Source organism: Engystomops pustulosus, chromosome 3 (assembly GCF_040894005.1).
Source record: "Engystomops pustulosus chromosome 3, aEngPut4.maternal, whole genome shotgun sequence".
NCBI classification, from domain to species: Eukaryota; Metazoa; Chordata; class Amphibia; order Anura; family Leptodactylidae; genus Engystomops; species Engystomops pustulosus.
The window spans coordinates 127,798,953-127,825,478 of record NC_092413.1 but is presented as its reverse complement, the minus strand read 5'-3'; the positions used below and the strand labels follow the sequence as shown (position 1 = coordinate 127,825,478).

Genomic DNA, 26,526 nt, shown 5'->3' with positions numbered 1-26,526 from the left:
ATAAAGTGATTTTTTTATATTTAGATGGCTGCTTTTACATTGCTTCACAATTAACTCATGATTTTATTATCTTCATATCTATATAATTTTATAATGCTTACATATTCTTTTATTAGGTTCTTTCAAAAGCATTCTACCGGACCTTGGACCCCATCTTCAATTTTCTTCTTCATGATACCAAGTAAATGAAAATATTACGCAGTTCATACAAGAATCAATATAGTCTAACCTGAGCACATAAGCAGAGTGATTCCACACATGAGCAGCTGGACAGAAGTGTGTGTGGTGGGGATGGGGGGATACAAGGGTAAAACAGGTGGGGGGGCTGTATATAGTGATTACTGGGGGCTTATATATTTATTGCTGTGGGGCTGTATATAGTGATTACTTGGCGCTGTATATAGTTATTGCTGGGGGACTGTATATAGTGTTTACTGGGGGCTGTATACTTTTATTACTGGGGCTGTATATATGTATTACTATTACTGTATATAGTTATTATAGGGGGGGCTGTATATATTTACTGCTGATGGGAAGCATACAGTGATTGCTGGGGGGATGTATGAAGTGATTAACAGGGGCTGTATATAGTGATTACTGGGAGTTGTATACATTGATTACTGGGGCTGTATACAGTGATTGTGCGGGAGTTGTATATAGTGATAATTGAGGAGCTGTATATAGTGATTGCTGGGGGATACGTACATAGTGATTACTGAGGGGCTGTGTATAGTGATTGCTTGAGGAGATGTATATATATTGATAAGGGGGTTATATATAGTTATTGCTGGGGGAGATGTATATAGTTATTGCTGGGGGGATGTATATAGTGATTACTTGGGGCCTGTATATAGTGATTGCTGGGGGAAATATATATTGTGATTGCTGGAGGGCTATATATAGTGATTGCTGGGCAGTATATAACAATTGCTGTACCCTGTCTGGACTACATTCAATGGAGGCCCCACCAGATTTTGCACCCACCGACCTTAATGCGGCCCTGCATATACAAATAGAGAAGCATTACTAGGTCAGATAAAACATTATTACAGAGCAATGACATGGTCAGATGAAACAATAAGACATCCCCCCAAGGACATCAATAACCAGCTCTATTGAAGTCTGGTACAGGACAGGGGGCATTCCAAGGCAGGGAGAACCTAACTTCAGTGCTAAACCCTCTGCTTCTGTGACTTTATACAATTCATTTACATCTCGTTTCAGAGATGAGTTTTTCTGGATGCAATCATGCCATGAAAAAAAATGTTTGGATTGTGATCAAATGCACAACATACTGCTAGTGGTCAATTTCTCCTGACAGGTTCTATTTAATGATTTAGAGACCATTGAAAAAATATTTTGTTTGTTAAGGTGTGTTTTTATTTGCTTTTTACAGCTTCTATCACAAGGTTAAAATAAAAAAAATATGATTTAATTATTTTTTTATGTATGTGATACATAACTTTTTTGTAAATCTCACTAGGTGACATGACAATGCAATCAGTTGATCATTTAGTATGGAAAAGATTTATTGTCTTTTAGCATAACCTGAAAAGCACTCTATTATCTGAACTTACAGATGCTTGTTCATGGCTTGCCCAGTGGCCCTTTTTCTTTGCAATGAGTGTTGCCAAAGTGGTTAAAGGGCTAACATCTTCATTGACTCTGTCATCAGGCAGACAGAGATTCTGTGCCTGTGCAAGCATCCATAAATAACTATGTGTTCTGGGATAACTGTAATCTTGTAACTGTATGTCAAAGCAAAACCACAGACTTGCAGAATTTCCCATTGCAATTAAAGTGTAATGTATATCTATTTATTTATTTTACCCAAGGCCAATTGTTCCAGTTACAGAGGTTGGCTTGTTCCAAACCTTTACAAACCTACTGACAATCATGCTCAACGATAAGGCTCAGAGTATTGGTGGACAGCTGCATATTGAGAGGCTATTCATATTCTGCCTTGTCTGGTCAGTAGGATCACTCATTGAATCTTCAGAAAGAAAGAGGTTCAGTGATCTCCTCAAGGTCTATACATCAATGTAAGTGTCTTAACCTTCCATATTATAAAAATCAGTTATGTTATTATAATGCAAGCTAAAATAACTCCAGAAATTGTTATTTTAACTAGGTTGATTTTTCATGTTTTACTTTTCTAAAGGACACAGTCATCTAAGAGCCCTGAAGATAAATGTTATGTATGTTGGTATCTGGTTTAAATAAGTCAAAACTTTGCAACAATTTTCCTGTTCAACAAAACCCACCCATGTGCTGCATGAAAAGATCAACAATTTCTATAATGTCCCCCATGACGGAACCTTGAGGTTGCACCTTGACCATTGGTAGGGACAGGAAGTTGCAAAGAAATAAAGACCCCTTCCATCAGCTCTCATGCTAGTGTCTTCCTGTCCCTACCTAGAGTCAGAGGTTGCTACTGCGTCTCCCTCCTGGGGGGAGGGCAAAAGTAAGTATTCCCTTCACTCGGCGGCTTCCCCGAGTGGAAGAATGACTACCTACCTGGTCCAGCTAAGCCCTGGGACTTGTTCCTGCTTCCCTCCTCCTGCGGCCTAGTGCTAAAGCCGAGGGGGACATAATATTTTGTACCTGAGGCATCCTCCTGGTCTTCAGGAGCTGGCAACAGCATGCTTTTCCTTCAGGAAGGCTGGATGAAAACAGCACTCAACATCGCAACAACAGCATATCGCCGCCGTTCTTGCAAGTGCGCATTAGACACATGAGCCGGAATGACATTAGACACTGGTGTGCGATCTTTAGATTCTCCTTCAGAGTGGTAAACTTTTAAAAGGCAGTAGAAGCTTTGCTCCTGTTGTACTACGAGCACAGGCTCTCTCCACTAGGCTACAGTTCCCGCACACTGTGTGAATCCTTACCATTCATGGCGAATGACACTAATTCCGCTCCCTGATCCTGGGTGCCGCAGGTACTGTTATCTCTATATTGGGTAGTATCAACAGAGGATCACTAGCCTTTTCTTTTTACCTTACCATGAGAATCCTAAGCCTAAATAGAAAAAGAAAGAGAGAAAGAGTAAGAAAAGAGTAAAGAGAAATCTTCATCTAAATCCATTTGTTGTTTTATGAGCAATGTGAAATTACCTGAGACATATCTTAAAGCATTATGTTATGAATGTTTATCTAAAGTACTTCAGGAGGAAAAATTGTGTATGCTTAAGGAATTAAAGTTGGCTATGAGAGTATAAATGGCTGTTCAGTATCAAGATCCTAAGCCTGAGATTTAAACCTTCTAAAGAACTTTATGGCTCTGATAAGGATTCAGTGGCTATGTCCTGCTCCTGGAAGGACCCGCTAGAAGAAGACTCTGTAAAGCTGGTGAGCACTGTACATCTATATATATTTTCTCTAATGATGAGCTGGATAATTAATTGGGAGCTGTGAGAAATACTTTAAATGTAGATGATATTGTGGAACCTAAATTAATCCAAGAGGAACCATTTGATGGTCTTAAAGCAAAAACGAAAAGGGTTTTTCCAATTAAACAGACTCTTAAGAATATTATATAGGTAGAATGGAATAACATAGAAAATCAAGCTAACATTTATAGGGAGTTTAGAAATAGACTTCTCTTTGACCCCAAAGAGACTGAGATAGAACTCAGAAACTCCTAAAGTTGACGTTCAGATATCTAAAGTTGTTAAAAAGACAGACCTGCCATTAGAAGATGTCTTACAGCTGCACAATCCTATGGATCGGAAATCTCAACAAGATATGGGAATCAACCATGTTCAATGTAAAATTATATATTTCGGCCCCTTTTTTTCTGTCTGTGAGAACTCAAGGATCATCTCAAAGAAGACACAGACAAGAATTTACTCTTAAAGACAAATCCCCTTCTTAAATATGCTATGGGTTTTTTGTTGATGCCTCAGCAGAAAATATTAGATTTTCAGCCGAACAAGGGGCACTGTCTAACTCAGTTCCCTGTGCCCTTTGGTCAAGACAGTGGTGAGACGATAACAGATCCAAGACAAGTCTATGTAACATCCTTTTTCAGGAGACTAAATGTTTGGAGCCAAACTGGATAAACTATTAGAAAAAGCATCTGATAAGAAAAAAGGATTCCCAAAAGTATGGAGGACCCCAAAAACTTCTTCCTTTCGTGGCCATAGAGACACCCAGGACCAGTTTAAAGGGAAAGGAAAGTATGGGCGTTGGAGCTATCCTAAATTAGTCGATTCTGAAAATCATCGAGTTAGGCTACAAAATAGAATTCTGCTCCCCTCCTACACCACAATTCCTGATATCCCAAAGGCTATCACATTACTTTGGGAAAACCTAAAGGAACTACTCACGATGAACATAATTGTCACACTTCCAGTGGAACAAAAAGGGATTTTTTATCACCACTTTTTCTTGTGAAGGAGCCAAATGGACCTTCCGTTTAATAATTAACCTCAGATGGCTAAACAAGAGTATTATCTAAAAACGTTTCAAGAAGGAGTCAGTAAACTCAATTACTCCACTAATTTCCCAGGGTGCTTACATGCGCACCATAGATTTAAAGGATGCCTACTACCACGTCCCAATACATAAATCATTCCAACAGTTTCTCTGATTTGCAGTATTCAGAGCCTTACCATTCGGGATTTCATCCATACCAAGAAATTTCACAAAAATCATGGCAGAAGTCACAGAATTCCTTAGAAAGATAGGGATTTTAGCAATCCCCTGTTTGGACGACCTTCTCATTGTAGCGGAGAAATCAGAGTTATTGAGCATCTACAAATACCAGACAGTCTTCACCTTGAGACAACTAGGCTGGATTGTAAATCTCAAAAACTCAGACTTGATCCAAGATACAAATCAGCATTTTCTTGGGGTAATGTTAAATTCGGAACTATAGGTGACCTTCCCGCTTCAGGACAAATAACCAACATCACGCAACTAGTTTACTCCTTTCAGATGCAGCATCAGGGCAGCCATGAAACTTCTAGTACATCTGACATTTTGCATAAGCTGTGTAGCTTGGGCCAGGTTCCATTCCAGAGATCTACAGAATTGGAACTTGAGAGTTTGGGGCAATCATTTCGCCAGAGGGGAAAATGTCTCTTTCCTGGTGGACCAAGAAAAACAATGGGGGTCATCTACTAAGGGCCCGATTCGCGTTTTCCCGACGTGTTACCCGAATATTTCCGATTTGCGCTGATTTCCCCTGAATTGCCCCGGGATTTCGGTGAACACGATCGGATTGTGGTGCATTGGCGCCGGCATGCACGCGGCGGAAATCGTGGGCGGGAGCGAAAACCCGCCAGATTCGGAAAAAACCGCTGCATTTTAAAAAAAAAATTTGTTGCGAAAATTGCACTTACCTTCACTCAGCGCGGCTCGGTGTATTCCAGTGCGTTCTGATGCTCTTCAGCACAGCAGCGCCACCTGGTGGATGGCGGAGGAACTGCCTTAATAAATCCCGTCCGGACCTGAATCCAGCGCAGAGAACGCACCGCTGGATCGCGAATGGACCAGGTGAGTAAATCTGCCCCAATTTGTCAAGAGGAGTGACATATGGAATCCATATCCTTCCTAGACACCTACCTGCAAGGCACTTGGTCTCCCCAGATGACAAACCAATCCTCAAATCTAAGAAAACTGACAGCATTCTTGAATACCCTAAAAAGACTTCCATCACAACCCAACATCAGAAATGTGAAAATTCTATCGGACAATATCACAACGGTCTCATACCTTTGGAGTCAAGGAGGCGCTCACTGGAAGATCTTCAATTGGGCAGAACTTTATACAGAGTACTTAACTGCAGTTCCTAACTGATAATGGGGTGTTCCAACCATAGACCTCTTTGCATCCCAAAAAAATACCTAAACCTGGGTTTTCTACTCTCTCCCAAAGACAACTCAGCGGGTCTATACGCTCTGAACCAAGCCTGGGATATGGAACTAGCCCATGCATTCCCACCTCTTCCACTGATACCCACGGTCCTACAAAAAAATTCTGTCAAACAGAATAAAGGTCATTCTGATCAGTCCCTATTGGCGCAAGAGATCATGCTTTCCCCTGCTACAGAAATTAGCCATAGGATGACCGATACACCGGCCTCCAAAGGAAGATCTTCTTCGACAAGGGCCACTATTTCGCAGTGCTCCAAAACATCTGAAGCTCTCTGTCTGGCGCCTGACAGGGTCCTCCTCCTAATCCAGAGCATATCTGAAGACGTTAGATGGGTAGTGATGGGTTTGCGAGAGACAGATTAAGTCTGTCTCTCGCAAACCCATCACTACCAAAATTTACACTAAAATCTGGAATAAGTGTGTGTCTTGGTGTGTAGCGTCTCTACCAGACCTCAAGAACCATAATATATACAAAAACTTGGAGTTCCTTCAGGAGGAACTCTCGAAGGGCTAAGGCCTAATAACTTAAAGGTTCAAATTTCAGAGCTTGGGGCCTCTTTTGACTTTCCACTGGCAGAACATAAATGGATCCGTTGATTCGTTAAAGATATTGCAAGACTCCTTCTGACTATCCGATCTGATGTTCCGAAATGGGACTTTTGTCCTAAATGCTTTAAGCATAAGTGCTTTTGTACCTATCTCAAAGTGTGAGATTAAACATCTTACCTTTAAAGCTTCCTTCCTAGTTGCAGTGACTGGGAGAGTTGGAGAAATCCAAGCCCTATCATCCAAAAAACCTTATCTCTCTATCCTGGAGGACAATTTAATTCCATCACATATTGCGGATTAAAGCCATGAAGCAAACTAGCTAGTTACAGCATTCTGCAGTGAACTCAATGCCTCACCTTACCCAGGGCTGTATAACAGACTTGCTCCCCCCCAGTGGAGAGCAACAGCCAGTGACCAGCTGCTCCTGCCATCAGTCGGTGGTACAGACAACATGGAGTGGCTGAAAAACTCTTAGGCTACATTCACACGGACGTGTGAAAACGGCCGTATACGTACCGTTTTTTTACGGGTTACATACGGACACACTCATTTCAATGGACAATACGTCCAACCATTTATATTGCCGTTTTTGACACTGGAGTGTACGTACCGTATACTGGCCGTATAAAAATATAGAGCATGTCCTATTTTCTCCTGTATTTCAGTTCTGTATGCCCTAAAAGTCTATGGGCATGTATAAAATACGGGTTAAATACGTGCTGCATACGGATGAAAAACGTCACGTATATACGGGCTCATACGGCCTGTAAATACAGGACTGGAGAAATCATATGGTCGTGTGAATGTAGCCTCAATGTCAGATGATCACATAGGCATTGTGGAGTGGTCATGGGGCGCTGAGATCGGAGGGCCCCAGGTGAATGCCAGGGGCATAACTAGTAGAGGCAGGGCCCCATAGCTGACTTCTGTGCACACATTTATACACTTGCACAGATCTGTACCAGTAGCTGCTGACCACATGGGGGAAGTACACAGCAAGAATTAGACATTACAGATCCCTAGTCCTGTCATTATACTGTCCTCTCCCTTTCCCCCGACACTGCTTATCTGAGCTGCCGATTCATGATGTGCACTGTTATATACATATTAAGCTGTACGATGTTCAGCATAATATGTATATGATGGTGCACATCCTCCATTCTTAAGTGTGTGAGGTAAGTAACTTGTGCCCCCTGGCACCGCTGTAGTTACGGCCCCTGGTGAATGCTCATAATGCCCATTTATAATTTGCCATTGGCTCTGTCCCTAGTATAAATAGGCTTATTACAGAGTTCCTTACCTATTTGTATTTATTTGCAGTTTGCCAGATGATGAACAGGAGATTTCAGCATTTGATTATTTCCTTGATGAGTCAGGAGAATGGGACACATGGCAGTCACGCCTACCAGATATCACTTATTTTGGTAACACAAACATCATGGGAGAAACGTTTATTGAAACACAAGATACAGTAAGTTGTTCCAAAATCACTACATTAATCCCCAGCCAGTGATCAGACTAGATCACCAGTCATATACATACCCTCATTGGTCATCCCAAACTCATGAATGGCCAGGTAAAGGCTAATCCCTCTCATAGTAGGAAAAGTTCCATATTTATTTTTTTTAATATCATAGGTTACAGTCCGCACTTTTTTAGAATATGCTAGCATGGGATCTCAACATGTCTTAATTACTGGACCTCCAGGTTGTGGGAAGACAGCCTTAATGAACGACTTTATTTCTGCACAAGGTAACCATTGGAAAAAAAAATCTTGATATTCTATTGAAAATATCCAGATGTTCTAAAATTCTAAATTGTTTTCCTTTAGATCGAACACGCACATTACTTAAAAGAATGGTGCTTTCTGCATCTTCGAAAGCCAAAGAACTCCAAGAATTACTTGAGCAAAATATAGTCCACAGACAAGGTAATTATATCACCAAAGTATCTTATTTTCAATGCAGTTAAATAGTTTATTCCAGCTTACATATACACTCTACAAATATGAAACTGTCTAAAAGAATAAATGAACACATTGATTGTTTTGGTCAACAAAAACACATATTTATCAATCGTCTTATGACAAAAATATGAATCTAAACCGTCATTTGAGATAATTTTAATATTGTGTGTGTGTGTGGGGTTGGGGGTTCTTGTGAACATTTTTGTAAAACACTTCAGTGTGTGTCTCTGTAGCCTTCAAGAGCACACATCTAATTTCCCTGTGCTTGTTTAAACATTTCTGAGAAGGAAGTATTAAACCCTTCACTTTCAGCTTCGTTGAGTAATAATAATGGTCATACCATGCAACAGCCAGGAGGTAGACAGATCTACCATGGCAACGGAGTGATAACACTGTAACTAAGTTGCACTTCTTTGCAAACTAAGCATTTATTTGAGTATATTTGAAACATGTTCACAATACTTCCAGTTCCTCTTTAAGCTTGTTTAAGTCTACAAATAATATGTAAAATATAAAACTAGACTATTTTGTACTTATCATTCACAATTGGAGGCACCGTCTTTAAAGTGAAACCGCCCACCATTCATGTACAATGGCTGCCTTTTAGGAGTTTAGGCTGTCTTGCAGACCCACCCCCATGTTTTTCATGTAGACTGTTGACTAAAACGCCTATACAAGCTGAGCTAAAATTTTACAGTATAGCTAAAAACACCAGGGAGTTATGTTTCCTTTTTATTAATAAAATAAATAAAAATAATAAGTATATTTGGTTAAAGTGGGGAAGATTTTTATTTTATTATGAGACTGAGAAATTTAATTAAAACATTTTAAGTGACTTCTATGCTCTACATGTCAAGATTATGTTTGTAACTTGGATTGATATATTTGTAATTTATACATTGGTAAAATACAGTCATGATATTATACTTATAGGTTTAACAGAATAATCCAGTGTGAACCATTAAATTATTGCATGTATGGTCAGAATGCAAGTATTTTGTTTCCCCTCTTCTCTTCTACTCTTGATAATAGGTGAAACTTTACGTGGGGGCTGTCTTTGTTATCCATAGGAATAAATTATAGCAGCTTTTATTTTGCATCCTGTTCTTAAAAATATTACCTGTGATTCTAAGTAAATCTGATGGAGGAATAACTATTCTAAATATAGAAGGCTACAATATAGACTCTTCTAACATGTAGCGGACGGGATTCATGGCACAAGTACATGCTCCAAGACCCTCTTGTAGACTGCCCTGGCCCCTTACAACCTGCTGGCTTTATTCCATACAAGATACTCTAAATGCCTTCCCCCCCAGTTAAAAAATCAATCACCCTCAGGGACACTTTAGTTTATCATTTCTACTCTCTAAAATATGCAGCCGTTTATGACACAATGATTTTACGCCAGGCAGGGACAGTGTTCTTTACCATCCATGGAAAGTAAAGCCGATAAATACACTGGGTGACCTCTGTGTATATCTGCCTGTTGAGTCCTTACTATTAGTATTTCATGCCATCAGTGGAGATATGATGCAGGGAGAATTACCTTCATTATATTTGTATCTCTGCATTAGTAGCAAAGCATTGCATTATGAAATATTTACTGTCCCAGAAAACACCAACACTACCTAAAGTGACTTCACAAATGCATTACAAGATGAGATAAATTGGAGACACTAAAAAGTAAAGAAAAGCAGAGAAAAGTAATTTTCCATAAATGGAAAACCTTTATAAGACACATGAATATATGATATAGTGGACTTGGTAACTACCTACTGTCTTACATAATGGTATAATAATGTAAAACTAAAGGGTTCCCTAGGAGCCCTGAAATCGTAATTTGCTATGGACATTGCTCCTTTTTAGAAATGTTGCAAAATGACCCCTGTGGAAATTACTCCTTCCTTACCGGTTCAATGGAACTGGTAGTGGTAAACTGCATCTTGTCAACAGACGGTGTTGAGATGCAGATGTATGTTTGACCAAGATTGTTGTCTCTTTATATGTGCCTGGTGCGGCACTTCTTGTTTTATTTTAAGTGTAAAAGTTAACTTTTTTTTTTTTTAACTGTGCTGTGATTGATTACTATGGAAAACATAGGCAGATTTTGTTTTTGTTAATTTCGTTAATTTCCCTTTATGTTTGCTGTGTATGTTTGTTGTGTTGAAACCCAACAAAAATACCAATAAATAATGAAGATGTCTCCTCTTGGGACATATACTGAGTGTCCATGAGGTTGTGTTGCCATGTAAATTATGGACAAACAATGAATTAAAGTTATTCTATATAAATATTTTGTACCTTAAAAAAGTAAATATGTATTTTTTAAACTTTTTAAAAATTTGTAATATTTTTTCAGGTTTCATATATGGTGCAAAGGATGGAAAAATTCTACAGTTATTTATCGATGATCTGCATCTGCCTAAACCTGATGATAATGGGGTACAGCATTGTAATGAGGTAATAGATTAATTTTAAAGGAGAAATTAAAGAAAAGCAGAGCAAAGCATAAATCATAAGTAATTTAATAAATAATTAAAAACCGGTAACTAAAGACTATAAAATAGTCAAATAACTAAGCACATGTGACCATACAAAACTGGAGACAGTGGGGAACATTTTGTAAGGGCTTTTTTGACAACTTTGCACATTCTTTCTAGTGGAAACCGCTTGCACAGGTATTTAAGAAGTGTCTGCAGTACAAATGTGTTGCGTTTTGTGATGCAGCTGCACTAGGCAGCATGCGACACAAATTAGGAGGCAATCCGGTGCTCAGTCCATGCGCTATGGTCCATGCTCGGACCATGCGCCAGATTTATCATGCAAAGTCTGTTGCACGCCCTATGTTAAAGGTGCACCACAGAAAAGTTGGTGAACTCTCTCGGGCCAGTGCAGGGATTCATAATTTCTGACGCACATTCTTAATAAATCTGGCACACCAAGAATTATACACAGGCAGAGCATTTTTAGTGCAGTTTCCTACATTCTTAGTAAATGTGCAGAGTCGAGTAGCAGCACTGGAGATCTGTGTTATCACAGTTTTGCATGTGTTGTTCATAGTAGCAGGGATTTTAAAATACATTTCTATTCCAGGATTATAGCTAAACTTGGTGCACTAGGGAGTACTCCTGTGTGATACTTTTTAAATGAATTGCTCCAAAGTCCCTCCCCTCTGCTCTGTAAGAACAAATGTTGTACTCAACCAGAGGCTTAATACAGCTGGGATATAAGTCCATTTTTCCTGCCCTGCTGCTCCTAACAACACACACAAAGGTATGATTACACTGATCTCCAGGGATACTACCTGCAGCTTTGTATGGCCAAAAGGGAGCGTAGATGGGATAAAGATTCTCAGGGATTAGTTTGAATCTCTAGAACCACCAGACTTTAGCATTTAAAAGGACAAGTTTGCCCACCATAGAGACCTTGGTTCCATTAAGATGCTACCACATAAGGTCTAGACAGATAAAGCTTGTTTTAGATGGTCACGTTCTGTCCAAGAAACATGGTCTGTGTTCTGGCCAAGGTTATGTACACTAAACTTACTGCATCATCTTGAGTGTGCATGCACTGTGCTGTATCTGTAAAGTCATTGGCTCTGGAGGGCTTGAGGACATGAGGGTGCTGTATTTTACAAGTCTTATTCATTTTCAGAACTCTAGAGGTCTACTTGCTTTCAATATTGTGGTTGTTTTGTTTTATTTATTTGTTAGTATGTATCGAAGTGACATAATACAAAATATTTCTTATATATCTATCCAGTTATTAAGGATGATTCTTGATGACAAAACTCTGGTAAGATTTAGCAAACCTTTTGAGTGGCAGACTGTAGAAGGGCTCCTTGTAAAAGCTGTAATGGGTCAACCTAACTACAAAAGCAGTGCCCATAGAATTTCCACTCAACGGCTATTGGTAAGTTGTTGCTAAAATTATTTTTAGGCCTACTATTGACCTGTACTTTAGATACTTTAGTTTACACTATACGTTTACTGTTATTCTTTTAGAGGCATTTCACCATTTTTCATTTACCGGATTTAGAAGGGTCCCAGCTCCAAAAAGTTATTTTCTCAATATTAGAAGTAAGTTTCATTAATCTATTTAATTGTTAGCCCAGTTCTTTATTGTTTATTTTTCACAGGTAATATCTTAGATTTCTTGTTCCTCTAATAGGTATATATTTTCCATACAATTATAGTTTTGTTAATCTATATAAGGTGGCAAATTCTAGCAGAGGAAATTATGTTGGTATCTCAAAGCTCTTGGTAAACTGACTTTTATTTAATTTTAAATGTAATGTTATGTGATCCCACATTTAAAAAAAAAAAACAAAATCAAGAATTTGAGGCATCACGGTTCAGGAATAAAGATGGGTAGTTTTTTCATTGGTTTGTTGCTAATAAATTTTATAAATACACTGTGAAAACAAATGAATTAATAATTGTAATAAACTTATTTGAACACAGTTATTCCCATGTAGTAGGTCATTGACCTTTCTTAAGAATAGACATTGTACATCACTCTGAATGTCATCTTTAGCTCAGACTCTTGTCTAGACACTTCCCCCTTAGTTGCTTAAAGGGGTATTCTCATTTGGACATTAACATTTATTTTAATTAAATGGTTGGGCACCTCAATAATGCTTGTGTCGCCACTGCTAGAAGACTGCAGTGGTGGTCCTATCCAAGTACTATTTTTAGGGGACAACATTTATGCTAAATTATCTTCACACAGGTAGATTTTTTTAATAACATGCCATAGAAGAATTGTATGTATAGATTAATAACTAGGCGCCCCGGCCTGGAAGGAGAAGATGGTGCTGCAGGGCTGGGTTGAAGAATCCGGAAGGTGAGTATAGATTTAATTTTTTCTAGAGGGCCCTACTGTGCACATTTTATTAAAGGGGGCCATCTGGGGTGGACATTTCATTAAAGGGGGCATCTGCTATGGACATTTCATTAAAGGGAGGCATCTGCTGTAAACATTTCATTAAAAGGGGGCATGGGGTGGACAGTTCATTGAAGGGGGGCATCTGGGGTGGATTTTTCATTAAAGGGCAGCATCTGCTGTGGACAGTTCATCAAAAGGGGGCATCTCGGGTGTACATTTCATTAAAATGGGGGCATCTGCTGTAGGACTTTTCATTAATGAGGTGCTAGATAGATAGATGGGTTATAAGAACATGTTTGAAGTTCATCATTAAATTACTTTTATGAACAGCACAAGATGAAGGATATAGAGTATATAGAGGATATAGTGTATATAGAGTAGTACTTAAATCCTAACATTCATGCACATGTTGGTTTGGACACTCGTTGTGTGATTCAGTCCCAGGATTTCACTATTAAAAAAACCTGGATGCTCTAAGAGAAGAGAAGTAGCTAGACATTGTGTATCAGCCGTCTATCTGTTGCTCTCCCCAACCATCTCCCCCAGGTGGGTGGTTGGCCTTATTCTCTCCCTGTCTCTCTGTTTGTCCCGATTTCACACCTAACTGGTCAAATTTCTTTCAAAGACAGCACCAATGTTAGTATTAAATACCATAAATGTGCACTTTTTAATTTTTTTAGGCAAATATGGGTGACAAGGAGGGCCTGTCTCTACAAGAAGATCTTCAGTTATCCTTGGCGAAAGCCTCATGCCATCTTTTGGAATCTGTCAAGAAAGTCTTAGTTATGTCCTCAACTCCAGGAAGACAACACTATCTCTTTTCTTTGAGAGACATCACCAAAGTATTTCAGGTATTATGTATGGATGGATAAAATGTATTTGTGGATTTTTATCTAGACACTTCAGTATAATATTTAAATGGAATTTGTTAGCAGTAATTAACCACTACCAGCACTTCATCATAGCAATCATATTAACTTCAAGACCATGTTTCTTTTATGGCCCAGAAAGGTTGCATTAACCATCATCTGAAATGGGAGGGGCTGGAGTGAGGGCACTCAGAGGCAGGTAGACCTTGACTTCAGAAGTAAAATCCATGGCTTTATAGAACCAACACTCTGCATATGAATTCAAAGTTGTTTTTTGTATGACACACTGGGCTTTAAATGAAATATGATCTGAAGATTTAAGTCTGCTTGATAGGATTCTGTCAGCTTTTTAAGCGGTTAATTTTTTTCTTACAGGTTACCTTAAAATGCTTCCACCTCAATGCATTGAATCACTTGGGAATCCTTATTTTATTCGTTTAGAGTTTATTTTAAAATTAATTTGTATTAGTAATGATTTTCAAGAAATGTTGATGTACATACTTTGTTTTCTTCCAAAGCATATTCAGCAAACAGCAGACAAGGGGATTGTCATCTAGGAGGATGGGTATAGTAGTACCCAGAAGGCTCCTCCTGTATTAGTGTTTCATGAGCGATGATGAGAGGGTCCTTGTTGGTGTGGGTTTAATAAGGCTCAAAGACACATAGTTATAGGTGAAGTCAAGAACCCACATTTACTGCAGCCAGTAGAGTAACTAAGAAAGGCTGGGCCCCCCAGTAGACTTCTGAATTGGGGCTCCCCATTATGCATATCTTGTACACACATACAGTACACATCAAATACAACATATTTACAATATATACATTATATTATTACACCTAAAATATATACAAACCATATTTGTTACAGTACTATATACAGTCATAGGGGCATATTTATCAGGGTCTCTGTGCCACGTTGCTAGCACTTGCGATTATTTAGTCCTCTCTGCCAACTTCATGCCCTTGGGACGGGAAAGAGTGGTGGTGGCCGGCGCATGGCATCACTGTCCCACCCCTGTGTACTCGCCGCAGCTGGCGACTTTTCACATGTGATAAGTCGCCGGCTGCGTTTGTTTCCAGACAAGGCCTGGCGTAAAATAAACACTATGCAGCAACCTGCCTGATACATCAAGAGGCTGAAGCGTATGATAAATATCCCCCATACAGCATATGTACAAACGCACATATAGTATATACATACCCTACACCATATACACATAGATACATCATATACACATCTCGTATATGCACACATATACACACACACACACATACATACAGTATATACACAACATACAAACACATACAGCAGATTCACATCCATACATTTATACAATCATATACACATACAGGCAGTCCCCAGGTTTCGTACAAGATAGGGACCGGAGGGTTGTACTTAAGTTGAATTTGTATGTAAGTCGGGTTGCTGGTAACTAAGGATGCATTAGCTGGTGCGATCTCACGCTTCCTTAGTTACCTGGAATCTCAGATACTGCCGGCAATTACTTACTTTATACATTGGCAACTGATTGTGATCCCCGTCACCTCCATGGCCCGCTCCAGCCACTCGCTCCGCCCAATGGTCCCCATCACCTCCATGGCCCCCTCCAGCCTCTCGCTCCGCCCAACGATCCCCGTCACCTCCGCGGCCCGCTCCAGCCTCTCGCTCCGCCCAACGATCCCCGTCACCTCCATGGCCCGCGCAATGAGGAGGCGCAGCACTCCAAGCAGCGCTTTTGAAACCCGGAAGTGGACTGCGCATGCGCGGGGTGCCGAGTGCCCCATTCATATCTACGGGTTGTCCGTAACTCGAAACGCCGTAAGTTGGGGACTTGCTGTATATATAATTACTGTTAGGAAGACAGTCCTCTTATCACAGGGGGTGTCAGTGACCACAGATCTTACTTCATGCAGCCCAGTAGCTACTGACAACATGGGGAAATTAGATGGCTGGAAGTAGAGATTAAATATTCCAGTCCTACCTTCTGTTGTCCCATCCCCCTGCCCTGACATGTCTTATCTGTCCTCCCAGGTCAGCTGTGTAAGATGTAAACTGTTATATACATATTATGCTGTACAGTGTGCAACTCAATATGTATATAAAGGTGCACATCCTACATTTTTAGTGGTAATAGTAACTGGTCACATTGAAAAGTATAATGGGAACTTTATTCAAACCTATCAGGATACAGCCAATGATGCCGCAGTAGCAGACCGGAGGTTCACAAACACACACCAGATCTTATTCTCCCTTCCAATTTCATGGCTCTAACAGCTAGTGACCCTAAATTCCATGTGTGGTGCCAGTATTTCCAATCTATTATACTATCCCAGGGACTCTATGTTCGCCACAGAATTATTAAGCAAAGCCTGGAAAATAACAACAGTTACAAATAATTTCAAACCTTCGCCAGTAAATGGAGAAAAGAGGAAACATCCTGTACCTGACATCTACTTACAATGTAATGCACAGAAAGGATTATTAAAAGTTAATAAATCGGATATGTGAATTCCAAAATTGTGATATTAAAAAAATACCAGTTGTCCTAGAATAAACAATACAGCTACAATGACAGAAAAATATAAAAAGTTCTGGTTTGTAGGCGGTATAGACAAAGAAAAATAGCTTGCTTAATAAGGCCCAAAGCAATAGGATGTACGGTAGTAGTAAGGATATCATACTGACCACAAGTTAATATTGACATATTGAAAGAAATATTTGAAAAGGAAAATCAAAATGGGATTCCGTAATGTCTGGTGTGGTGCCAACTGACTGGCGCAAGGCAAATGTGATGCCAATATATAAAAAGGGCTCTAGAACTTCGCTAGGCAATTACAGGCCTGTAAGCTTAACTTCCATTGTGGAGAAAATATTGGTAAAAGACTTATTTACTGGACTATGTGACATCACATAGTATAATAAGTGACAGCCAGCATGGGTTTGCTAAGAAAAGAAGTTGTCAAACTAACCTTATCTGCTTCTATGAAGAGGTGAGCAGATGCCTGGCTGGAGGAGCAGCTGTGGATATTATGTTCTTGGACTTTGCAAAGGCATTTGACACTGTCCCTCATAGATGCCTGATGGGTAAAATTAGGTCTATTGGGGAAAAAAAAAAATGCTAGAAAAAAGAATAAAGGAAGAGGGGAAAGGGGGGGAGGAAAAGAAGAAAGAGAAAAGAGAAGGGGGAAGAGAGGAAAAAAAAGAAGAAAGAGTAAAATGAAGGAGTAGAGTACCTAGATATAAGTATAATTAAATGAACAAGAGGTATTCTTATACTCTTTGCATTTTGTAACTTCCCTCACTGTGACTGCTTAAGAGGCAATTTTGTACTTGTGTATTTTGTACTTTCGTAACCTCCTTCAGTGTACCTGTTTTAATGTTATGATTAGAGATGAGCGAGTATACTCGTCCGAGCTTGATGCTCGTTCGAGTATTAAGGTACTCGAAACGGCTCGTTGCTCGGACGAGTATTTCCCCTGCTCGAGATCGAGCATTTAATTAAAAAAACACAGTGAAGAACAATGAAGAATAGAATAAAAACAGTGAACACAGTGAGCACAGGATCATTTAAGTGAAAAACACAGTAAAGAACACAGTGAAGAATAGATTACAGATGTTCGGCACATCTGCTTACTTGTCGGAAGATACGCGCGGAACGGTGCGAACAAAATAGTATGTGAAGAACAATATATATGTGTGAAGAACACATTGAAGAACACGGTGAGCAGGACAGAGACACCGGGGAGCAGCACAGAGACACCGGGGAGCAGCACAGAGACATCGGGCAGTGGCACGGAGACATCGGGCAGCGGCACGGAGACATCGGGGCACGGAGACATAGGGGCACGGAGACATAGGGGCACGGAGACATCGGGGCACGGAGACATCGGGGCACGGAGACATCGGGGCACGGAGACATCGGGGCACGGAGACATCGGGGCACGGAGACATCGGGGCACGGAGACATCGGGGCACGGAGACATCGGGGCACGGAGACATCGGGGCACAGAGACATCGGGGCACGGAGACATAGGGGCACGGAGACATAGGGGCACGGAGACATAGGGGCACGGAGACATAGGGGCACGGAGACATAGGGGCACGGAGACATCGGGGCACGGAGACATCGGGGCACGGAGACGCTGATGTGTTTAATCCAGAAACTTCAGGTGTGGTGTTTTTATACTGTGCCATGACTACTGAATCTTCCCCACATTGCCTAGTGTTCCTCTGGTTTACTCTGTGAGCTCTTACAAGGAATAACACACATTGAAATAAATTCAATAAAGCCAACAACTTATGAAATTGTGCTATTCCTAATGCACTAGCATCACAGTGACACCGTCACCCGTGTGCTCGGAGCCTGGGAGAGGGCAGCCCATCTCAGAATGAGCTCATTTATTGGTAATGCAGGTAGACAAGGCAAGAGATAAATAGGGGCACGGAGACATCGGGGCACGGAGACATCGGGGCACGGAGACATCGGGGCACGGAGACATAGGGGCACGGAGACATAGGGGCACGGAGACATAGGGGCACGGAGACATCGGGGCACGGAGACATCGGGGCACGGAGACATCGGGGCACGGAGACATCGGGGCACGGAGACATCGGGGCACGGAGACATAGGGGCACGGAGACATCGGGGCACGGAGACATCGGGGAACGGAGACATCGGGGCACGGAGACATAGGGGCACGGAGACATCGGGGCACGGTGACATCGGGGCACGATGACATCGGTGACATCGGGGAGACTTCAGTGGAAGAAGAGCAGCGGATCCTGGGACAGCGTATCTCCCGATAAGTAAGCAGATGTGCCGAACATCTGCAATCTATTCTTCACTGTGTTTTTCACTTAAATGATCCTGTGTTCACTGTTTTTATTCTATTCTTCACTGTTCTTCACATCTGCTAACTTGTCGGGAGATAATATACGCGCGGAACAGTGAAGAATAGATTGCAGATGTTTGCATACATCTGCTAACTTATCAGAAGACATTCTTTTTCAATTAATTAACACATTTTATTCCCGAACCATGGTCCCTTTGAAAAATGCTCAAGTCTCCCATTGACTTCAATGGGGCTCGTTATTCGAGACGAGCACTCGAGCATCAGGAAAAGTTCGTCTCGAATAACGAGCACCCGAGCATTTTAGTGCTCGCTCATCTCTAGTTATGATCAATAAAATTCTCTTAAAAAAAAAAAAAATATATGAATGGTCCATACAAAAAATATGGTGGTAAGTTGTTTCAGCTTAAATCAAATCAAAAGACGAGAGGGCACTGTCTCTGTTTGGAGAAATCAAGCTTTAATCACCAGAGGCGACAGGGCTTTTTTACTATGAGAACTGTCAATCTGTGGAATAGCCTGCCTCAGGCGCTGGTCACAGCAGGGACAGCAGAGAGCTTCAAGAAGGGTCTAGATGCCTTTTTACACCTAAAAAACATTGATGGTTATGTTATATTGAAATGTTTCCCCTAACTCCCTTCCTCATCGAATCCCATATACCGTATAAACTATGAAACTATAAACTATAAAAGGAAAATCAAAATGTGTATCTTTACAGTCCCTTCGGAAACTGTCCAATGAAGATCGCGAAGACCGCTGCATCGTTGTAGGATACTGGGAACATGAAATGAATTGTGTAATACGGGACAGAGTGTGTCGGCAATCTGACAGCAGTTGGTTTAAGTCAGAAATGACAAAAACTATCAAAGAGGTATAACCATACATTACATAGTGATATCCATTTATTCAAGATGAGTACAACATCTAAAGCAACCTACTAACCAAGCTAAGACTTGTTTTAAGCGGTGCAACCTTACTTACAATAATATGCATCGGTGTAATCTGAATTTTCTCACACATACTGTTTCCTTTTATATCATATGATTGTTTTCTATACTGTCTAGTGGGTATTTACCTATACAATACAGGATTTTCTCGCATCATCGGTGTTAATTTTTATTTCCAGGTTACTATCTATATTTAGTAAAAAAAGTTCAACATCCTGCAATTTTCACTCTGGCCGCAAAACCTAATAATAGACTGAAATTTGCTTATTTTACATCACAGAACGGTTTACAACAATAGTTATCACCTCAATATGAACACCATTTTTGCATCCATTACAAACAATATGTGATGTCATCTTATCTTCTAAGCCAATCTACACTGAAAATCCTCAGAAAACTCTTCAGAGACCACCAGACTACTGCTATAGCTATGAGGCTCTTTGCAAATCATATCAATAAATTCTGTTACTAGAGCTTAGGAAAGAAATATATGTCCCTATGGAATAAAAAACAAAGTTGAAAATAATAATATGGTTTGTTATCTTGATTTTAATAAGTACAAAAGAAAATTGTTAAAACATTCTCTTTAGAAATGTTAGCCAAAAATTAAATTTTTATAGTGTTTGGGACCACCATTTATTTGTCAGTGGTTAAGAATATGTTGTGCAAAACCTTATACTTTACTATTCGTAAATTTTAATATATTTGTTTTAGTTTATTTAATAAGTAATATTATGTTAATGCTCTTAGGTTATTAAAAAAAGTTTTTTTCTGTTAAAAATTTCTGTTTCAACCACCAGTATTTTCCAGATGTAACAATATCTGCACATCAACAAATATATACAACATTTCCATTGGAAATGAAGTTTTCTCATCATGTCAGCACAGATAACAAGGAAGTCAAGGTAATGCAATGACATAAATCTTTCTGTGCTGTAATATCTATATTATTCTTTTTCTTATGAATATTAAAGCTATACTGGTTATGGTTGCCTAGGTTTTGTTGCAGTCTCTTGAAAAACTTGATGATGTACAAAGCTTCTTGAAGACAATTATGCAGCATTACAATGAAGAGCTTGGACATGAAAAACTGCACATTGAATTATCGGAGAACGTTGTAATTCAAGTGATCCGTATACACAGGGTCTTGTCCAGTGAGAATGGGTCAGTAAGGTTATCATGACTATTTAAAATCTATTAATAATATTCTGTATCATTTTATGTGCTAATTAAACTCTTAATTATTTTAAATAACACTTATCTGATTTAATTATTTGTATATATGTGATATTGCTTAATGGAACTTCTCATTAGCAACTGACTTAATAAACCACTAGCAGAATGTCATCAAGCAGATTAACATTTTTTCTAAATTATGTTTCTTAAATGGCCCAGAGTGGTGACATCATCAAGAAAATCTATTTGGAAGTGAGATGAAATGAGTTGTATAAAGTCACGGAGGAGAGTTTATCAGTGAAGTCACACTCTCCTTGCCTCAAAACGCATCTTCTGGAATGATTGATTTCATTCACCAGATTTCTGGAGAGCTAAGTTATAATAATAATAATAATAATAATTCCTTTATTTCTATAGTGCACACAGATTATGCAGTGCTGTTTTTTTTTTATTTTGCCAAATCGGTCCCTGCCCCCATGAGGCTCACTAACTCATCAACCTACCAGTATGTCTTGGAGTGTGGGAGGAAACCGGATGATCCGGAGGAAACCCATGCAAACACAGAGAGAACATACAAACTCTTTGCAGATTAAGACCTAGATGGGACTTGAACCCAGGACTCCAGTGCTGCAAGGCTGTAGTGCTAACCACTAAGCCACTGTGCTACTATTTTCTAGGACACATGCAAAGGGGGCATTTTGAGACAGGGAGAGCTTGACTTCAGTGCTAATCTCTTTCGGTGTCCTAGCCTCCAAGACATTTTACATCTCACTTCAAAGTTGATTTTCTGGATGATGCCACCACACTAGTGCCTGAAAGAAGCATTAACTGAAAGGCATTTATCTGCTGGACAATAGTTTAGTAAGCCAATATCTGCTTATAGGTTGGCTCATCCATTTTGAAGACAAGAAAACCAATAGCAGCTTCATACAACAGTCATACAAAAAGTCTTAGGGGGTAGGCCCCCTTAAGTCCTGGGGCCTAGAACCACAGCTCCCTTTGCCCCTTTGAGTTTTAGATATGATTTAATTGCTATCTAATTTGCAGTATAATTTGAAAAATTATGACACATGAAATAAATTTGTGATCCTTCACTATATATTTCTGTCATTGCAGAGGAAATGCTTTACTAGTAGGATGCATAGGATCGCACCTGTCCACACTAGTTAAGTTGGCTCTCTACGTTGCTGACATACCCCTTCATGCCTTGGACACATCTGGAAACAATGGCTTTATGAACAGTCTGAAAGCAGCAATTCAGATTTCTGCAGTTGAAGGAAAGCCCACAGCAATTCTCTGCACTGTAAGTTTACAATTAAAAAATGTTGTCTATGAATATAACTAGTCTATTAGGGTTATTTACATAAATATTTTTATCCAGGCTATCCAGGAATACATTATTAATGGGCTATAATAGATCAAGATCAATGAGGATCTTTTGGCACCTATACTGCTCAGCGGACTGAATAGGTGTTTAAATATGGACCTTTAGCGAGTGAAGTGGTTTATCCACTGTCACCACTGTCACAAACCACACACAGTGCCTTCTAGATATATTTATACCTTCCGCTGACATCTCTATCAATGGGATTAGAGACACCATTTTTCAAAAACCAACTTTTATTGATGTCCTCTGTTCCAGTCATGAAAGCAGGGAGCTGCAGTATGCAATCTGTATACCCCACCTACTCACTGACACTGCTAACCCAGCCCTTCTCATGATCATGTGACTCTCAGAAGAGGATTCCTAAAGGCAACTTGAGGTGGATTTCTCTTCACATAGCCAGGTTTCTCTAAGCCCCTACCTTTCTGAAAGAGCATTTTACTATGTGTGTTGAGTCACAACCACTGTCTGTGTGTGTATCTCTCAACTTCCTACTGCCCCTGAAGGTGAAAGTAAATGGAGCTATATATGTCTGTATTTTAATATTGGTTGTCAGTCCCTATGTGCTAGTTCCAGCAACCTATTTGTAATGAGACCTGTCAATCAGAAACAGAGAACTATAGCAGTGCAGTAATACATCTGTATATTCAGGAACCCATTATTATCATTGGACTCACATCAGGTGAGTCGCATATAAGTTTACTGATTTTATAAAATTGCAGCCATGAAAAGGAACCATTCAGGGATAAGGGCAATGATTTTTAATTATAGTTTTAATTAAATATTTACTTTGGGTGTATTTTGTATTTTGGGTCTTTGGTTATGAAGGTTTTAAACAGATCCCTGGCTTGATAATATAGTAATAATAATAATCTTTTTATAGATATCGCCATCAAATTCTGTAGCGCTTAAAGTATAGCAGAGAATACTGCTTCCCATTAGGAGGCCTACAGCACAAATGCCTGAATTATGAATGGAAAGGCTTTACATGTAAAAGCATTCAGAGTTGTGATTCGTTGCTAGAGATACAATTTCATTCTGAATTTGTTTTCAAAATTTAATTAATATTTCAATCAATGATCACATATTTTCAGAATGATTCGTGTAGTACTGAACCATGGCTTCATTTGTGAGACACTTGGAGGTAACAGAAAGCATTGTGTAATATTAACTCTATCGGAGCGTGTGCTAATGCTAAAGAGTTCATTACAATTATCCTTAATTATCATAATTATCTTCTTTATTGCAGTCTCGCTGACTCTCTAAACTGAACAATCACCTGAGAAATGATTGCACTGTGTTGCCATAGTATTTATCAGTGTCTGCTATGTACAATCATGGTATAATTACAGCACAGATAAAAGGCCAACTCAGTGCTATTAGCTTATTAGTCACAAACACAGACCACATTAATCCTTGTCCAAACAAAAAGTCATTGTTTCGCTGTTAATGTTTGCTGCAGCTAAATCATCAATTACTCAGCCACGTTGAGACCTATAAGGGGTCATGAAAAAGACATTCCAGTTAGAAATATATTTCTTTTTACTTAATGATAACATCAAATACTTGTACCATGATCAAATACTTGATATTCTGAAGGTTACATAGAGTTTACATTCAATCTTCTATTTAAAGAAAACCTATGGGGGCCATTTGTGACACTAAACCAACTACTGGTCCTTGTGGATCTTTGGTTTAATGCCCCAAATTACTATGCTATGTTTCTATCTGTGCCCGTTAAACCTACCTAGAGATGAGTCTGATGAAGTGCATCAAACTCATCTCTAGAGCTTCCTATGACTTACATACGACACATGCACTCAGAGATCTAGATCAAGGTAAGTATATAAATTAGTTCTTGTTGTAGGCCCAGAAGGAAGATATATATGTCCATTTGAGACCCCAAAAGGACCTGTGGATGGCTTAGTGTCCTAAATCTTCCTATTAACAGGTTCCTATTCACATTAATAGTAATCTCACCTAGGTTTGCATGATGTATCGAAACCTTAGTACTGTTTTGATGGGATCCCCCTGCTAAGGCTTCAATACTATGCTTTATAAGGCCAAGGGGTGCATTTCTGCAACACATCAACACTTCCAACAGCATGGGTCACAGTGGTAGCTTTACATCACTGTGAATGCTTAATATGGCCGTTCACACAAAAATTGAAAGTTTTAGGTTTTATAAACATTCAGGGTACCATGTGGTGGTAGTACGGCATCATGATTCCTGTGTTGTGCACTGTATGATGGTCAGCCTGATGGATGGATACTGATTGCTGCACTGTATGGCGGGCTGTACAATGTCATGCTGTATTGTGCACTGTATGGCGGACTTTAAGACATCATATGAATGGCGTATTGTGCACTGCATGGCAGGCTGTATGTCTTCATCCTGAATACTGTATTATGCACTGTATGGCGGACTGTATGACATCAAACTGTATTGTGCACTGTATGGCAGGCTGTATGACATCTTGCTGTATGCTGTATTGTGCACTGTACGGTGGGGTGTATGACATCATGCTGTATTGTGCACTGCATGGCAGGCTGTATGTCATCATCCTGAATACGGTATTATGCACTGTATGGCGGACTGTATGACATCAAACTAATAACTTCTTTCCAGTAATTTTCAATAGACGGGCAGAACCAGAGGGTCATCAGTTTTTTCTTTACCACATCTTTTACAGCAAACCTTTTCTCCAGAGAATTGGGACATTTTTTTTGGTGTATAGTATTTTCTTTGGAGAATGGACAGTTGGGCCAGTCGATGAGATGGGATTTTAAGTATTTTACAGATGTCTCTACACATTTTTGACCACGCCTGGTCCTCCAGAATTCCCACTTCCTCCACCCATTTTTCCGCCACTCTATTAGCGTACCTGTAATGTTTTTGTAATACTAACATGTTATAAAGTTTTTTGTTATTAATTTTTTCATTAATTGAGGCCCATATTATATTTATCACAGGGGGCAAACTATCCCATTCCATCACTGCCTTATTATAAGTGGACCACCAGTGAGCCAATTATAAATAGGCGAAATAACAAACCTGGGTGATCCCAAATTCTTCTTGAATTGCAGAAAAGGGCTTAATCTTACCACTCCTAATTATTTGGTGTATATATATATATAACCCCTCTTGCAATCCAGGGTGGGGCCAAAACCCCGGGAACCCCCAGGTTCAAGTTCTTCCATATAGGGGTAAATGGAAGTAGATCTACCAATTTCCAAAGGGATTTTATCTCTCTCCACACCAGCGACATAAGGGAAAGGGTTGGAAGAGATTTCTTTTTATTTTGCCCATCCCATATACCAGTCTCCAGTATTTCTAGTATATTCAACTTCATTGTGCCCTCATCAGTCCATAATAACCTGGAATGTGATTCCGCCAAAGGTAAGGAGTCCCATGTCAGAAGTATTTTCAGTTGTACAATTAAAAAATAAATTTTCAGATCTGGAAGTCCATAACCTCCCTTTTCTATTGGGGGCATTAGGACCTCCAGCTTAATACGAGGTTGTCTTCCCCTCCATACCAATTCCCTAAAAAGACTCTCAATTATCTTGAAAGTCCTCTGAGGGATCCAGATAGGGGATGCAGAGAGTATATACAGAATTTTTGGAAGTAGTTGCATTTTAATCAAAGCAATTCTACCCAACAGGTTAAGAGGTAATTTTTTCCAGATTTTAATTTTCTTTCTGATGTGTCCTAATAACGGTATGATATTAAGCTCATTAAATCTAAGTACATCCGCTGAGATTTTTATCCCCAGGTAGTCTATAGAGCCATCCGGTGCCAAAATCTCTATATCCCTAGGCATGAAACCACCTAGAGGTTCTATTGGGAGGCAGGCAGACTTCTGCCAGTTTATCATTAGTCCAGATCGCTTCCCAAACTCGGAGAAAACTGTAAAGACTCTTGAGATGGTTTCATGCGAACCACAAAAAAGCAGGATGTCGTCTGCGTATAATATTTTTTCATGAGTCTCACCATACCTAAAACCTAAAATATC

At 39.6% G+C, this 26,526-nt stretch overlaps 1 protein-coding gene across 1 annotated transcript in view; it reads left to right on the top strand.

Moving 5' to 3' along the window:
* LOC140121911 (dynein axonemal heavy chain 5-like) overlaps positions 1–26,526 on the top strand; it is a 200,949-nt gene that overhangs the window by 116,556 nt on the left and 57,867 nt on the right. The window contains exons 56-68 of the mRNA XM_072142073.1: positions 117–181; positions 1,836–2,042; positions 7,751–7,901; positions 8,068–8,182; positions 8,262–8,360; positions 10,756–10,856; positions 12,159–12,308; positions 12,401–12,475; positions 13,964–14,134; positions 19,722–19,874; positions 20,751–20,855; positions 20,948–21,114; positions 22,243–22,429. Coding sequence (XP_071998174.1) covers positions 117–181; positions 1,836–2,042; positions 7,751–7,901; positions 8,068–8,182; positions 8,262–8,360; positions 10,756–10,856; positions 12,159–12,308; positions 12,401–12,475; positions 13,964–14,134; positions 19,722–19,874; positions 20,751–20,855; positions 20,948–21,114; positions 22,243–22,429 — 1,746 coding nt within the window. The remainder of the gene's footprint in view (positions 1–116; positions 182–1,835; positions 2,043–7,750; positions 7,902–8,067; positions 8,183–8,261; positions 8,361–10,755; positions 10,857–12,158; positions 12,309–12,400; positions 12,476–13,963; positions 14,135–19,721; positions 19,875–20,750; positions 20,856–20,947; positions 21,115–22,242; positions 22,430–26,526) is intronic.